Source organism: Microcaecilia unicolor, chromosome 1 (assembly GCF_901765095.1).
Source record: "Microcaecilia unicolor chromosome 1, aMicUni1.1, whole genome shotgun sequence".
In the NCBI taxonomy this organism is placed as follows: domain Eukaryota; kingdom Metazoa; phylum Chordata; class Amphibia; order Gymnophiona; family Siphonopidae; genus Microcaecilia; species Microcaecilia unicolor.
Window position 1 is genome coordinate 705,957,555 of NC_044031.1, and position 13,573 is coordinate 705,971,127.

General features: G+C 52.4%; 1 protein-coding gene across 1 annotated transcript in view; it reads left to right on the forward strand.

Annotated features, from left to right (window-relative positions):
• ZNF280D (zinc finger protein 280D) overlaps positions 1 to 13,573 on the forward strand; it is a 434,133-nt gene that overhangs the window by 206,865 nt on the left and 213,695 nt on the right. Inside the window, 1 exon segment of the mRNA XM_030189034.1 lies at positions 8,820 to 9,067. Coding sequence (XP_030044894.1) covers positions 8,820 to 9,067 — 248 coding nt within the window.

Consider the following 13,573-nt stretch of genomic DNA (forward strand, 5'->3'; position numbering starts at 1 on the left):
ATAGAAAACGGAGAGTAGGTTGTCATTCTCCGAGGACAAGCAGGCTGCTTGTTCTCACTGATGGGTGACGTCCTTGGCAGCCCCTCCAATCGGAAACTTCACTAGCAAAGGCCTTTGCTAGTCCTCGCGCGCCCGTGTGCACCGCACATGCGCGGCCGTCTTCCTGCCCGAACCGGCTCGTGTTCGTCAGTCTTCTTTTGTCCGCGCTCGGGACGGTTGTGTTTTGCGCCGTTTCGCACCCCTCAAAGTTGCCCCTCGCGCGTCTTTGCGATTTTGTTAAAAAAAAAAAAGAGAGACCTTTCGGTCTTATCCCTTCCCGTGTGTCCAGTTTGTTTTTCCCCGAAGTAAGTTTCCTTTCGCTTTTGGGGTAGGCCTTTTTTGAGGCCTCGGTATGGGTTTTTTCTCTCCCTATTTTTGGTGCCTTTAATCGCCATTACGAATTTTGATTTCGCTGGCGTGATTTTTCCGCCCATGTCATCGAAGTCTCCCAGCGGCTTCAAGAAGTGCACTCAGTGCGCCCGGGTAATCTCGCTCACTGATAGGCACGCGTCGTGTCTTCAGTGTCTGGGGGCTGGGTACCGCCCGCAGGCCTGCAGTCTTTGCGTCCTTTTACAGAAGAGGACTCAGGTAGCGAGATTGGCCCAGTGGAACGTGTTGTTCTCGGGCTCTTCGTCGACAACAGCACCGGGGGCATCGACTGCATCGACGTCGACAGCATCAAGACGTCGGCATCGAGGTATCGACCATCTGCATCATCGGTACCGAGACATCGAAAGGCTGCGTCGGCATCGGTGGTACCGGGACCTCCACTAGTGCTGATGTCGTCGGACGGTGGTGCTTCGACTGGAGTGCAGGTGAGGGCTGTCCATTCCCCTGCTGGTGGCGGTGAGCCTTCGGGTGGGTCTCCCCCTACCCTGAGGGCTCCTGCGGTACAGCCCCCCCGAGACCGACCTTCTTCGGCCTCGGCCCCAAGGAAGAGACGGCTGGATTCTACGTCCTCCTCGTCGGTACCGGGAAGCTCCGGTGACATGCTTCGTCTGAAAAAATCGAAGAAGCATCGACACCTGTCCCCTTCCCGCGTCGGTACCGAGAGCTCTGGGTCGCCGAGGGAGTCGGCACCCAGTAGGCATCGGCACCGGAAGGACCGCTCACCTTCTGTTCAGGAGGTGTCGATGCGCTCCACCTTGGACAGTCCGGAACCGCCTCCACGCCCGGAACAGACTCTGACCTCGACGCCTGCATCGGCTTCCATGTCTTTCTCCACAGCCGCTCTGCACGAGAGTCTCCAGGCCGTTCTCCCAGAGATCCTGGGAGAGCTGTTGCGCCCTTCTCCTCCGGTACCGGGGGTGCTTGCGCCACCGGTACCGTCGAGTGAGGCGCCGGCTGGCCCCTTGCCCGGGGTGAGGTCTCCGACATCGGTACCGCTTGTGGTATCAACTGCTGCCGCCTCCCAGGAAGGATCCCCGACGACGTCGGCGGAGGGAGCTTCGCCGATGCGGACGAGGGAGTCTACCTCTCGACGCTCCCACCGTGGCCGTGTTTCCACGGAGTCGAGTCGGGCACGGCTTCAGACACAGGTTCATGAACTTGTGTCTGATACCGATGGTGAGGCCTCGTGGGAGGAGGAGGAGGACATCAGATATTTCTCTGACGAGGAGTCTGATGGCCTTCCTTCTGATCCCACTCCCTCCCCTGAGAGGCAGCTTTCTCCTCCCGAGAGTCTGTCCTTTGTGGCCTTTGTCCGGGAGATGTCTACGGCCATGGTCGTGGAGGATGAGCCCAGGGCTGAAAAGTTTGAGCTCTTGGACTATCCTTCTCCACCTAAGGAAGTGTCCACAGTACCCATGCATCATGTTCTAAAAAAGACATTGCTGGCGAACTGGACCAAGCCTCTAACTAATCCCCACATTCCCAAGAAGATCGAGTCCCAGTACCGGATCCATGGGGATCCAGAGCTGATGCGCACTCAGTTGCCTCATGACTCTGGTGTGGTGGATCTGGCCCTAAAGAAGGCTAAGAGTTCTAGGGAGCATGCTTCGGCGCCCCCGGGCAAAGACTCTAGAACCTTAGACTCCTTTGGGAGGAAGGCCTACCATTCTTCTATGCTCGTGGCCAAAATTCAGTCTTACCAGCTCTACACGAGCATACATATGCAGAACAATGTGCGGCAGTTGGCGGGCTTGGTGGACAAGCTCCCTCATGAGCAAGCCAAGCCATTTCAGGAGGTGGTCAGGCAGCTGAAGTCGTGCAGAAAATTCCTGGCCAGAGGGGTATATGATAACTTTGATGTTGCGTCCAGGGCCGCTGCTCAAGGTGTGGTGATGCGCAGACTCTCATGGCTGCGTGCCTCCGACCTGGAGAATAGGATCCAGCAGCGGATTGCGGACTCCCCTTGCCGAGCGGACAATATTTTTGGAGAGAAAGTCGAACAGGTGGTAGAGCAGCTCCACCAGCGGGATACCGCTTTCGACAAGTTCTCCCGCCGGCAGCCTTCAGCATCTACCTCCTCAGGTAGACGTTTTTATGGGGGAAGGAAGACTGTTCCCTACTCTTCTGGTAAGCGTAGGTACAATCCTCCTTCTCGACAGCCTGCGGCCCAGGCTAAGCCCCAGCGCGCGCGCTCTCGTCAGCAGCGTGCGCCTCAGCAAGGCCCCACGGCTCCCCAGCAAAAGCAGGGGGGCGAGCTTTTGACTGGCTCCAGCAGAGCATAGCCGACATCAACGTGTCAGTGCCGGGCGATCTACCGGTCGGAGGGAGGTTGAAAGTTTTTCACCAAAGGTGGCCTCTTACAACCTCCGACCGTTGGGTTCTTCAAATAGTCCGGCAAGGATACACCCTCAATTTGGCCTCCAAACCTCCAAATTGCCCACCGGGAGCGAAATCTTACAGCTTCCAGCACAAGCAGGTACTTGCAGAGGAACTCTCCGCCCTTCTCAGCGCCAATGCGGTCGAGCCCATGCCATCCGGGCAAGAAGGGCTGGGATTCTATTCCAGGTACTTCCTTGTGGAAAAGTAAACAGGGGGGATGTGTCCCATCCTAGACCTAAGGGCCCTGAACAAATATCTGGTCAAGGAAAAGTTCAGGATGCTTTCCCTGGGCACCCTTCTCCCCATGATTCAGGAAAACGATTGGCTATGCTCTCTGGACTTGAAGGACGCCTACACGCACATCCCGATACTGCCAGCTCACATACAGTATCTGCGATTTCAGCTGGGCACACATCACTTCCAGTACTGTGTGCTACCCTTTGGGCTCGCCTCTGCGCTCAGAGTGTTCACGAAGTGCTTGGCTGTAGTAGCAGCGGCGCTTCGCAGGCTGGGAGTACACGTGTTCCCCTATCTCGACGATTGGCTGGTGAAGAACACATCTGAGGCAGGAGCTCTACAGTCCATGCAGATGACTATTCGCCTCCTGGAGCTACTGGGGTTTGTGATAAATTATCCAAAGTCCCATCTTCTCCCAGTACAGAGACTCGAATTCATAGGAGCTCTGCTGGATTCTCGGACGGCTCACGCCTATCTCCCAGAAACGAGAGCCAACAACTTGTTGTCCCTTGTCTCGCGGGTGCGAGCGTCCCAGCAGATCACAGCTCGGCAGATGTTGAGATTGTTGGGCCACATGGCCTCCACAGTTCATGTGACTCCCATGGCCCGCCTTCACATGCGATCTGCTCAATGGACCCTAGCTTCCTAGTGGTTTCAGGCTGCTGGGGATCTAGAAGACGTGATCCACCTGTCCATGAGTTTTCTCAAGTCCCTGTATTGATGGACGATTTGGTCCAATTTGACTCTCGGACGTCCTTTTCAAATTCCTCAGCCACAAAAAGTGCTGACTACGGATGCGTCTCTCCTGGGGTGGGGAGCTCATGTCGATGGGCTTCAAACCCAGGGAAGCTGGTCCCTCCAGGAACGCGATCTGCAGATCAATCTCCTGGAGTTATGAGCGGTCTGGAACGCTCTGAAGGCTTTCAGAGATCGGCTGTCCCACCAAATTATCCAAATTCAGACAGACAACCAGGTTGCCATGTATTACATCAACAAGCAGGGGGGCACCGGATCTCGCCCCCTGTGTCAGGAAGCCGTCAGTATGTGGCTGTGGGCTCGCCGTCACGGCATGGTGCTCCAAGCCACATATCTGGCAGGCGTAAACAACAGTCTGGCCGACAGGTTGAGCAGGATTATGCAACCTCACGAGTGGTCGCTCAACTCCAGAGTAGTGCGCCAGATCTTCCAGGTGTGGAGCACCCCCTTGGTAGATCTCTTTGCATCTCGAGCCAACCACAAAGTCCCTCAGTTCTGTTCCAGGCTTCAGGCCCACGGCAGACTGGCATCGGATGCCTTCCTCCTGGACTGGGGGGAAGGTCTGCTGTATGCTTATCCTCCCATACTTCTGGTGGGGAAGACTTTGTTGAAACTCAAGCAAGGCCGAGGCACCATGATCATGATTGCTCCGTTTTGGCCGTGTCAGATCTGGTTCCCTCTTCTTCTGGAGTTGTCCTCCGAAGAACCATGGAGATTGGAGTGTTTTCCGACCCTCATCACACAGGACAAAGGGGCGCTTCTGCATCCCAACCTCCGGGGTCTGGCTCTCACGGCCTGGATGTTGAGAGCGTAGACTTTGCCTCTTTGGGTCTGTCAGAGGGTGTCTCCCGCATCTTGCTTGCTTCCAGGAAAGATTCCACTAAGAGGCGTTACTTCTTTTTATGGAGGAGGTTTGCCGTCTGGTGTGACAGCAAGGCCCTAGATCCTCGCTCTTGTCCTACACAGACCCTGCTTGAATACCTTCTGCACTTGTCTGAGTCTGGTCTCAAGACCAACTCTGTAAGGGTTCACCTTAGTGCAATCAGTGCATACTATTACCGTGTGGAAGGTAAGCCGATCTCAGGACAGCCTTTAGTTGTTCGCTTCATGAGAGGTTTGCTTTTGTCAAAGCCCCCCGTCAAACCTCCTACAGTGTCATGGGATCTCAATGTCATTCTCACCCAGCTGATGAAACCTCCTTTTGAGCCACTGAACTCCTGCCATCTGAAGTACTTGACCTGGAAGGTCATTTTCTTGGTGGCAGTTACTTCAGCTCGTAGAGTCAGTGAGCTTCAGGCCCTGGTAGCCCAGGCCCCTTACACCAAATTTCATCATAACAGAGTAGTCCTCCGCATTCACCCTAAGTTCTTGCCGAAGGTAGTGTCGGAGTTCCATCTGAACCAGTCAATTGTCTTGCCCAACATTCTTTCCCCGTCCTCATTCCTGCCCTGCTGAACGTCAGCTGCACACATTGGACTGCAAAAGAGCATTGGCCTTCTATCTGGAGCGGACACAGCCCAACAGACAGTCCGCCCAATTGTTTGTTTCTTTTGATCCCAACAGGAGGGGAGTGGCTGTGGGGAAACGCATCATATCCAATTGGCTAGCAGATTGCATTTCCTTCACTTACGCCCAGGCTGGGCTGGCTCTTGAGGGTCATGTCACGGCTCACAATGTCAGAGCCATGGCTGTGTCAGTGGCCCACTTGAAGTCAGCCACTATTGAAGAGATCTGCAAAGCTGCGACGTGGTCATCTGTCCACACATTCACATCTCATTACTGCCTGCAGCAGGATACCCGACGCGACAGTTGGTTCGGGCAGTCAGTGCTTCAGAATCTGTTCGGGGTTTAGAATCCAACTCCACCCCCCTAGGCCCATGTTTATTGTGTTCCAGGCTACACTCTGTTAGTTGGATAAATTGTTAGGTCAATCTCAGTTATGTCCTCGCCGTTGCGAGGCCCAATTGACCATGTTTGTTGTTTTGAGTGAGCCTGGGGGCTAGGGATACCCCATCAGTGAGAACAAGCAGCCTGCTTGTCCTCGGAGAAAGCGAATGCTACATACCTGTAGAAGGTATTCTCCGAGGACAGCAGGCTGATTGTTCTCACAAACCCGCCCGCCTCCCCTTTGGAGTTGTGTCGTCCCTTGTCTTTGTCTTGCTACATATGGGATTGACGAACACGAGCCGGTTCAGGCGGGAAGACGGCCGCGCATGCGCCATGCGCATGGGCGCGCGAGGACTAGCAAAGGCCTTTGCTAGTGAAGTTTCCGATTGGAGGGGCTGCCAAGGACGTCACCCATCAGTGAGAACAATCAGCCTGCTGTCCTCGGAGAATACCTTCTACAGGTATGTAGCATTCGCTGTATTCTCAATGGAGAAAGGGTAGTTAGTGGGGTTCCCTAGGGGTCTGTGCTCGGACCACTGCTTTTTAACATATTTATAAATGACCTGGAGATGAGAATAACTAGTGTGGTAATTAAATTTGCTGATGACACAAAGTTATTTAAAGTTGTTAAACACAAGAGTATTTGAAAAATTGCAAGAGGACCTTACAAGACTGGGTGACTGGGCATCCAAATGGCAAATGATTCTTAATGTGAGCAAGTGAAATGTGATGCCTATGGGAAAGAGGAACCCAAACCATAGTTACATGATGCAAGGTTCCACATTAGGAGTTGCCGCCCATGAAAAGAATCTTGGTGTCATCGTTGATGATACCTCGAAACCCTCTGCTCAATGTGCAGTGGCGGCTAAGAAAGCAAATAGAATATTAAGAATTATTAGATAAGGAATGAAAAACAAAACTGAGAAAGTTATAATGCCTTTGTATTGCGCCATGGTGCGACTGTACCTTGAATACTGTGTGCAGGTCTGGTCACCGCATCTGAAAAAAGATATAGTGGAATTAGGTACAGAGAAGGGCGACAAAAGTGATAAAGGGGGTTGGGATGACTTCCCTATGAATAAAGGCTAAAGTGGCTAAGTCTCTTCAGCTTGTAGAAGAGACGGCTGAGAGGAGATATGATAGTGGTTTCTAAAGACTGAGTGGAGTGGAACAGGTAGATGTGAATTGCTTATTTACTCTTTTTCCAAAAATATTAGGACTAGGGAGAACACAAAGAAGCTACTAAATAGTAAATGTAAAACGAATTGGAGAAAACATTTCTTTACTCAACGAGTAATTAAACTGGAATTTGTTGCCAGAGAATGTGGTAAAAGCAGTTAACTTAGCAGGATTTAAAAAAATGTTTGGATAATTTCCTAAAAGAAAAGTCCATAAGCCATTATTAAGATGGACTTGGGAAAATCCACTGCATATTGTGTTTTACTGTTCTGGGATTTTGCCAGGTACTTGTGAACTGGATTGGTCACTGTTGGAAACAGGATACTAGGCTTGGTGGACCTTTGGTCTGTCCCACTACTACTACTTAGCATTTCTATAGCGCTGCCAGGGTTACGCAGCGCTGTACAAGTTTAAACATGGGGAAGGACAGTCCCTGCTCAAGAGAGCTTACAATCTAAAGGTGAAAACTATGTAGTCATTGTAGGTATCAGGAATGGGAAGGTGGTTAGGCACCAAAAGCAAGGGAGAAGAGATGGGCCTTGAGTAAGGACTTGAAAATGGGCAGGGAGGGCGCATGGCGTATGGGCTCAGGAAGTCTGTTCCAGGCATAAGGTGATGCTAGGCAGAAGGGGCGGAGTCTGGAGTTAGCGGTGGTGGAGAAGGGTACAGAAAGGAGTGCTTTGTCCTGAGAGCGGAGGTTACGGGTGGGAACATATGGGGAAAGCAGGGTAGAGAGGTAATGGGGGGCTGCAGATCGAGTGCACTTGAAGGTCAATAGGAGAAGCTTGAACTGTATACGGTAGCGGATCGGGAGCCAGTGAAGCGACTTGAGGAGAGGGGTGATGTGAGAGTATCGGTTCGCGCGGTAGATAAGACGTGCGGCGGAATTTTGGACAGATTGAAGAGGGGATAGGTGGCTAAGCGGGAGGCCAGCGAGGAGAAGGTTGCAATAGTCAAGACGAGAGGTAACGAGCGAGTGGACGAGGGTTCGGGTGGTCTGTTCAGAGAGGAATGGGCGAATTTTGCTAATATTATAGAGGAAGAAGCGACAGGTCTTAGCTGTCTGCTGGATATGGGCAGAGAAGGAGAGGAAGGAGTAAAAAATGACTCCGAGTGCTGGATTGAGAACCACTGTTCTAACTTGATATTCTAGTATTAATTTGGGAAACAGCAGCCTATGGGCTATGTCCAGCCTGTCAGGCTAGATGAAGGTATATGAGAACATGTTACTTCCATCTGGAAATAACATTAGGATGCCAAAGTGTTTTTTTCTTGCTCCTGCTAGGCCTTGCTGTACTTACTTAGAGAAGTAGATTTTCTTTTCCTTGCCCTACCCCTGGATACCTCATTGGGTCATGTAGTCTTTGACCTTAGGCCCAAAAGTTTGTTCATTTTTGTTCCAATCCCAAATTGCTAAAATTGACTTATGCTTGCTCTAACAATTAAATGCAGAAAAGAAGGTTAAAGTACAAATATGAGAATTGTAGAATTTATAACTTCCCTGTCAAGTGGGCAGTTAAGCCAGCATGATGGCCCATAAGCAACTTAAATAGAATACCTTATTTCAGCTTTGCTTTTACTCCTGCATGGGTAGATATGGCACTGAACTGTGATTATGAATGCCCTGTTGATAGTGCTGAAGTCTGAAGCAGAGCATGCATTATGCTTTTTTTCAAGGAATTTTTTATTACGTTTTATATGCAAGCAAACTGTTCACAGGTTATCAGTATTATAAATAGGGGTTTGAATACTGCTGAGAGAAGCAACTTGCAATTCCTTGGCATGCAGTAAGCAACAAAGTTATTGAAAAGTTTAGAAAAAAGTTTATTTTCTCATTCAAAAAATGTGTGATGCCGCTTGGGAAAGATTTTAGCCTTACTTGACTCTTCGGTTTGATGAGCTGACATTCTTTTTAATAAATTTCATATTCTTAATCTTTTGTGTTTTAATAGGTTACTATTAGAGCTTCCGTTGGACCCCTTCCTGTAGGATCAACTTCTGTATCTTCTATGGCTACGAGCACCTCCACTGTCCAGCTGTCTCCAAAAATTAAAAATACAAATTCTAAATGTCATACTCCTACAACCAAATCTAATGCAAGTCAATCAAAATCTCAGTCATCTACTGTTCAGAAGAAACAATCGTCCTCAACAAATTCAAAGAAACGCAGAATTGTTAATACAGCATTACATAATTTAAGGTATCCTTTACAAATTTTAGCAGATGTATTTTGACTTAGATCTATTATTATTCTAATATTTAACTATATAGCTGATATTTTGATTGTCAAGCAGCCTTTTCTAATCAAGGAGAGGATGAGAACATTATCTGTACTCCTTTCTGCAGCAATTGATGGAGGGAAAGGGGGAGGGGCTTTATCTAACCACAGATAGCTGAATTAGGACTTCCATATCATCAAGCTGATCAATCCATAGACTGGTGGGTTGTGTCCATCTACCAGCAGGTGGAGATAGAGAGCAAACTTTTGCCTCCCTATATGTGGTCATGTGCTGCCGGAAACTCCTCAGTATGTTCTCTATCTCAGCAGGTGGTGGTCACACACAGCAGCAGCTCTGGCTAGGCCTCCAAGCCTAATTCTTAGGTTTTGTTGAGTGCCTGGGGTTGAGGGCTCTTTTGAGCAAGTGCAAACCTGGTGGTGCCAGGTCCCTCCTTTTCTCCCCCCTCCCGCTGGCTCCGTTAAAAAAAAAAAAAATTTTGAACGTCCTTAAAGGCGTTTATTTCGACGTTTATTTAAACGTTTATTGCAGCTACTCACTGGGACACCAGGTCGTTACAGCTCGGAGCGGCAAGCAGGTAATTTTTACCTTTTTATAGCGGGCAGGGGGTTCCCCGATTCTTCTCCTCGTGGCATATGGCGTCGGAGGGCGAGGGCGCAAAGAGTCGCTCCCCGGATCGCTTGAGCGCTTCTAGAGGGGATGCGGGGGTCTTAAAGCCTGATTCGCCCTTGTTGGGTGACAGTTTCGTGACCGATGAATGTCCCGGTCCTTCCTCCGGCGTGGCGGTTTTTCCCGCCATAAACGCCCATCCCCCGCTCCTCGCCTCCGCCATCTTGGCCGGCCACGCGGCTCGGACGGCTTCTTCTTGGGCCGCCCTTGAGGTTGGAGACATTAATGCCATGAACGCCCTTAATTTGGGCGACGGCACAAAAGCGGCTAAAGTTAAGCGCCATTCTTCCCGCGCGGCTCCTTCGCGGAGTGTCACGCCGGACGCCATTTTGGATGCGCAGCATGTCTCTCCCCCGCTCTTGCGAGCGCCGGTTGAGGGTGCGTCTAGGGCTGTAGCCCAGGCTGCGGAAGTGCACAGTCTGGGGGGTTTCTCCCCCTAGTTTGTTTTGCTGCTGCATCAGGCCTTCCTTATGCAAAACGCTGCCCCTGCTCCCTCGTCTGGTAAAGAGGTTGAGGTTCCCAGAGGTAAACGCCCTCGGGTTGATTCCCAGGCCTTGGAGGACTTTGTCTCCTCCGATGTAGATGAGGGCAGCGTATCTGAGTTCTCCCAACGGTCCTTTGCGGATTCCTTGGAGGAGACGGATCCCCGCTCGGATGGAGCGGATGACTCCTCTGCAGCGCGGCTTTTTAGCTCAGAGGATTTGCCCAACCTGTTGATACTGGCCATGGACACTTTGAAGATTTCCTCTCCGGAGGACGTCTCTCCCTCAGCCCCTGTTGGCTCTGCCATTATGCTGGGGACGAAGCGCCCTCCTAGAACCTTCCACGTGCATGATGCCATGCACACCTTAATTTCGGCTCAATGGGATGTCCCTGAAGCGAGCCTTAAAGTGGCTAGGGCTATGTCCCGCCTCTATCCTTTGACTGAAAGTGAACGTGAGGCCTATGTGGCCTACCGTGGATTCTTTAATCACTGCGGTGACTAAGAAAACGGCGTTGCCGGTGAAAGGTGGCACGGCCCTAAAGGACGCCCAAGACAGAAGATTGGAGGCGGCCTTAAGGTCGTCCTTTGAGGCGGCTGCTTTAAGTTTGCAGGCCTCAGTTTGCGGCTCCTATGTGGCCAGGGCGTGCCTGACTATGGTGCAGCGGGCTTCCCCCTCGGATCATTCCTTGAGGGCTGATTGGCCGGCCCTGGAATCGGGCTTAGCCTATTTGGCAGACTTGCTGTATGATGTCTTGAGGGCCTCAGCTAAAGGCATGGCTCAGACAATCTCTGCGCGGCGGTGGCTTTGGCTGAAACATTGGTCTGCTGACCACGCCTCTAAATCCCGCCTGGCTAGATTGCCTTTTAAAGGCAAGCTGCTCTTTGCGGTCGAGCTGGACAAAATCGTGACCGATCTCGGCACGTCTAAGGGCAAGAAGTTACCAGAGGTCAGGGCTCGGGCTAGTACTCGTCCCGGTACCTCCAGAGGACGGTTTCAGGAAGCCCGTCGGTACCGCCCGGGCAGGTCGGGTTCCTCTGCCCCCTCTTCCTTTAAGAGGAATTTCTCCCCCAAGCAGCATTCCTTTCGCAGAGACCGCCGTCCCGGAGGTGCTCCCTCCGGTCCTCCCCCAGGGTCTCGTACCCAATGACGGGGCCTTGGTCCACGCCCCAGTGCAGATTGGAGGACGGCTGTCCTCGTTTCTGGGCGAGTGGACCACAATAACTTCAGACGCTTGGGTGCTGGAAGTCATCAGAGACGGCTACAAGCTAGAGTTCTGCCGACCCTTAAGAGACGGGTTTGTACTCTCTCCCTGCAAGTCTCCGGTCAAAGCTGTGGCAGTGCAGCAGACCTTGGACAACCTGATCCGCCTGGGTGCGGTCGTTCCGGTGCCAGAAAATCAGCTTGGCAAGGGGCGTTACTCCATTTACTTTGTGGTACCAAAGAAAGGAGGTTCTGTACGGCCTATCCTCGACCTCAAAGGGGTCAATCGGGCCTTGAAAGTTCGGCACTTTCGCATGGAGACTCTCCGCTCTGTTATAGCGGCAGTGAAGGCAGGGGAGTACCTGGCATCCTTGGACATCAAGGAAGCGTACTTGCATATTCCCATCTGGCCTCCTCATCAACGCTTTATGCGTTTTGCAGTCCTGGGCCGACACTTCCAGTTCAGAGCCCTCCCGTTCGGGTTGGCTACTGCTCCGCGGACCTTTTCCAAAGTAATGGTGGTCATCGCGGCCTTCCTGCGAAATGAAGGAGTACAAGTCCATCCTTATCTGGACGACTGGTTGATCCGAGCCCCCTCTTATGCAGAGTGCGGCAAAGCTGTGGACCGGGTAGTTGCTCTTTTGAGCTCCCTGGGATGGATCATCAACTGGGAGAAAAGCCAGCTGCGCCCGACTCAGTCCCTGGAGTATCTGGGAGTTCGATTCGACACCCAAGTGGGCAGAGTGTTCCTGCCAGACAATCGGATTGTCAAGCTTCAGGCTCAGGTGGACCAGTTCCTAGTAGCCTCTCCTCTTCGGGCTTGGGACTATGTGCAGCTGTTGGGCTCTATGACGGCCACGATGGAAGTAGTGCCCTGGGCCAGGGCTCATATGAGACCACTACAACACTCTCTGTTGCAGCGCTGGACTCCGATGTCGGAGGATTATGCTGTGCGCCTTCCCTTGGACCCAGCAGTGCGCAAGGCGCTGAGCTGGTGGATGCAGACAGACAAGTTGTCTGCGGGAATGCCTCTGGTGACCCCGGAGTGGATTGTCGTCACGACGGACGCCTCTTTGTCGGGCTGGGGAGCCCACTGCTTGGGAAGGACAGCGCAGGGGCTCTGGTCTCCTGCAGAGGCAAAGTGGTCTATCAACCTCCTGGAACTCAGAGCCATTCGGTTGGCGCTTTTGGAGTTCATCCCGGTACTGGTGTTGAAGCCGGTACGGGTCCTGTCGGACAATGCCACGGCTGTGGCCTATGTCAACCGCCAGGGAGGTACCAAGAGCGCCCCTCTAGCCAAGGAGGCTATGAATCTATGCCAGTGGGCAGAAGCGAACCTGGAGCAGCTGTCAGCGGCCCACATTGCCGGAGTCATGAATGTCAAGGCGGACTTTCTCAGTCGCCATACCTTGGATCCCGGAGAGTGGCAGCTATCTGCTCAGGCGTTCTTGGACATCACGAAGCGCTGGGGCCAGCCGAGCCTAGATCTGATGGCGTCATCGGCCAATTGCCAAGTGCCGCGCTTTTTCAGCAGAGGACGGGACCCTCGATCCCTGGGAGTAGATGCTCTTCTCCAACAGTGGCAGACTCAAGAGCTTCTCTATGTGTTCCCGCCCTGGCCCATGTTGGGCAGGGTGCTAGACCGGGTGGCAAAGCATCCCGGCAGGGTAATCCTGGTGGGTCCGGATTGGCCCAGACGTCTCTGGTATGTGGACTTGATCAGGCTCTCAGTCGACGATCCTCTGTGGCTGCCAGTGGAGCAGGGCCTGTTACATCAGGGTCCCGTGGTGATGGAGGATTCCTCCCCATTTGGTCTTACGGCCTGGCTATTGAGCGGCAGCGTCTGAGAAAGAAGGGCTTCTCAGACAAGGTCATCGCCACTATGCTGAGAGCGAGGAAGCGCTCTACTTCTACTGCTTACGCCAGGGTTTGGCGTATATTTGCAGCGTGGTGTGAAGCAGGCTCACTTTCTCCCTTCACTGCTCCAATTTCTTCATTGTTGGCGTTCCTGCAAGAAGGTCTGGAGAAAGGCCTGTCGCTCAGTTCCCTTAAAGTTCAGGTAGCGGCTCTGGCTTGCTTCAGGGGCCGCCTGAAGGGTGCTTCCCTGGCTTCGCA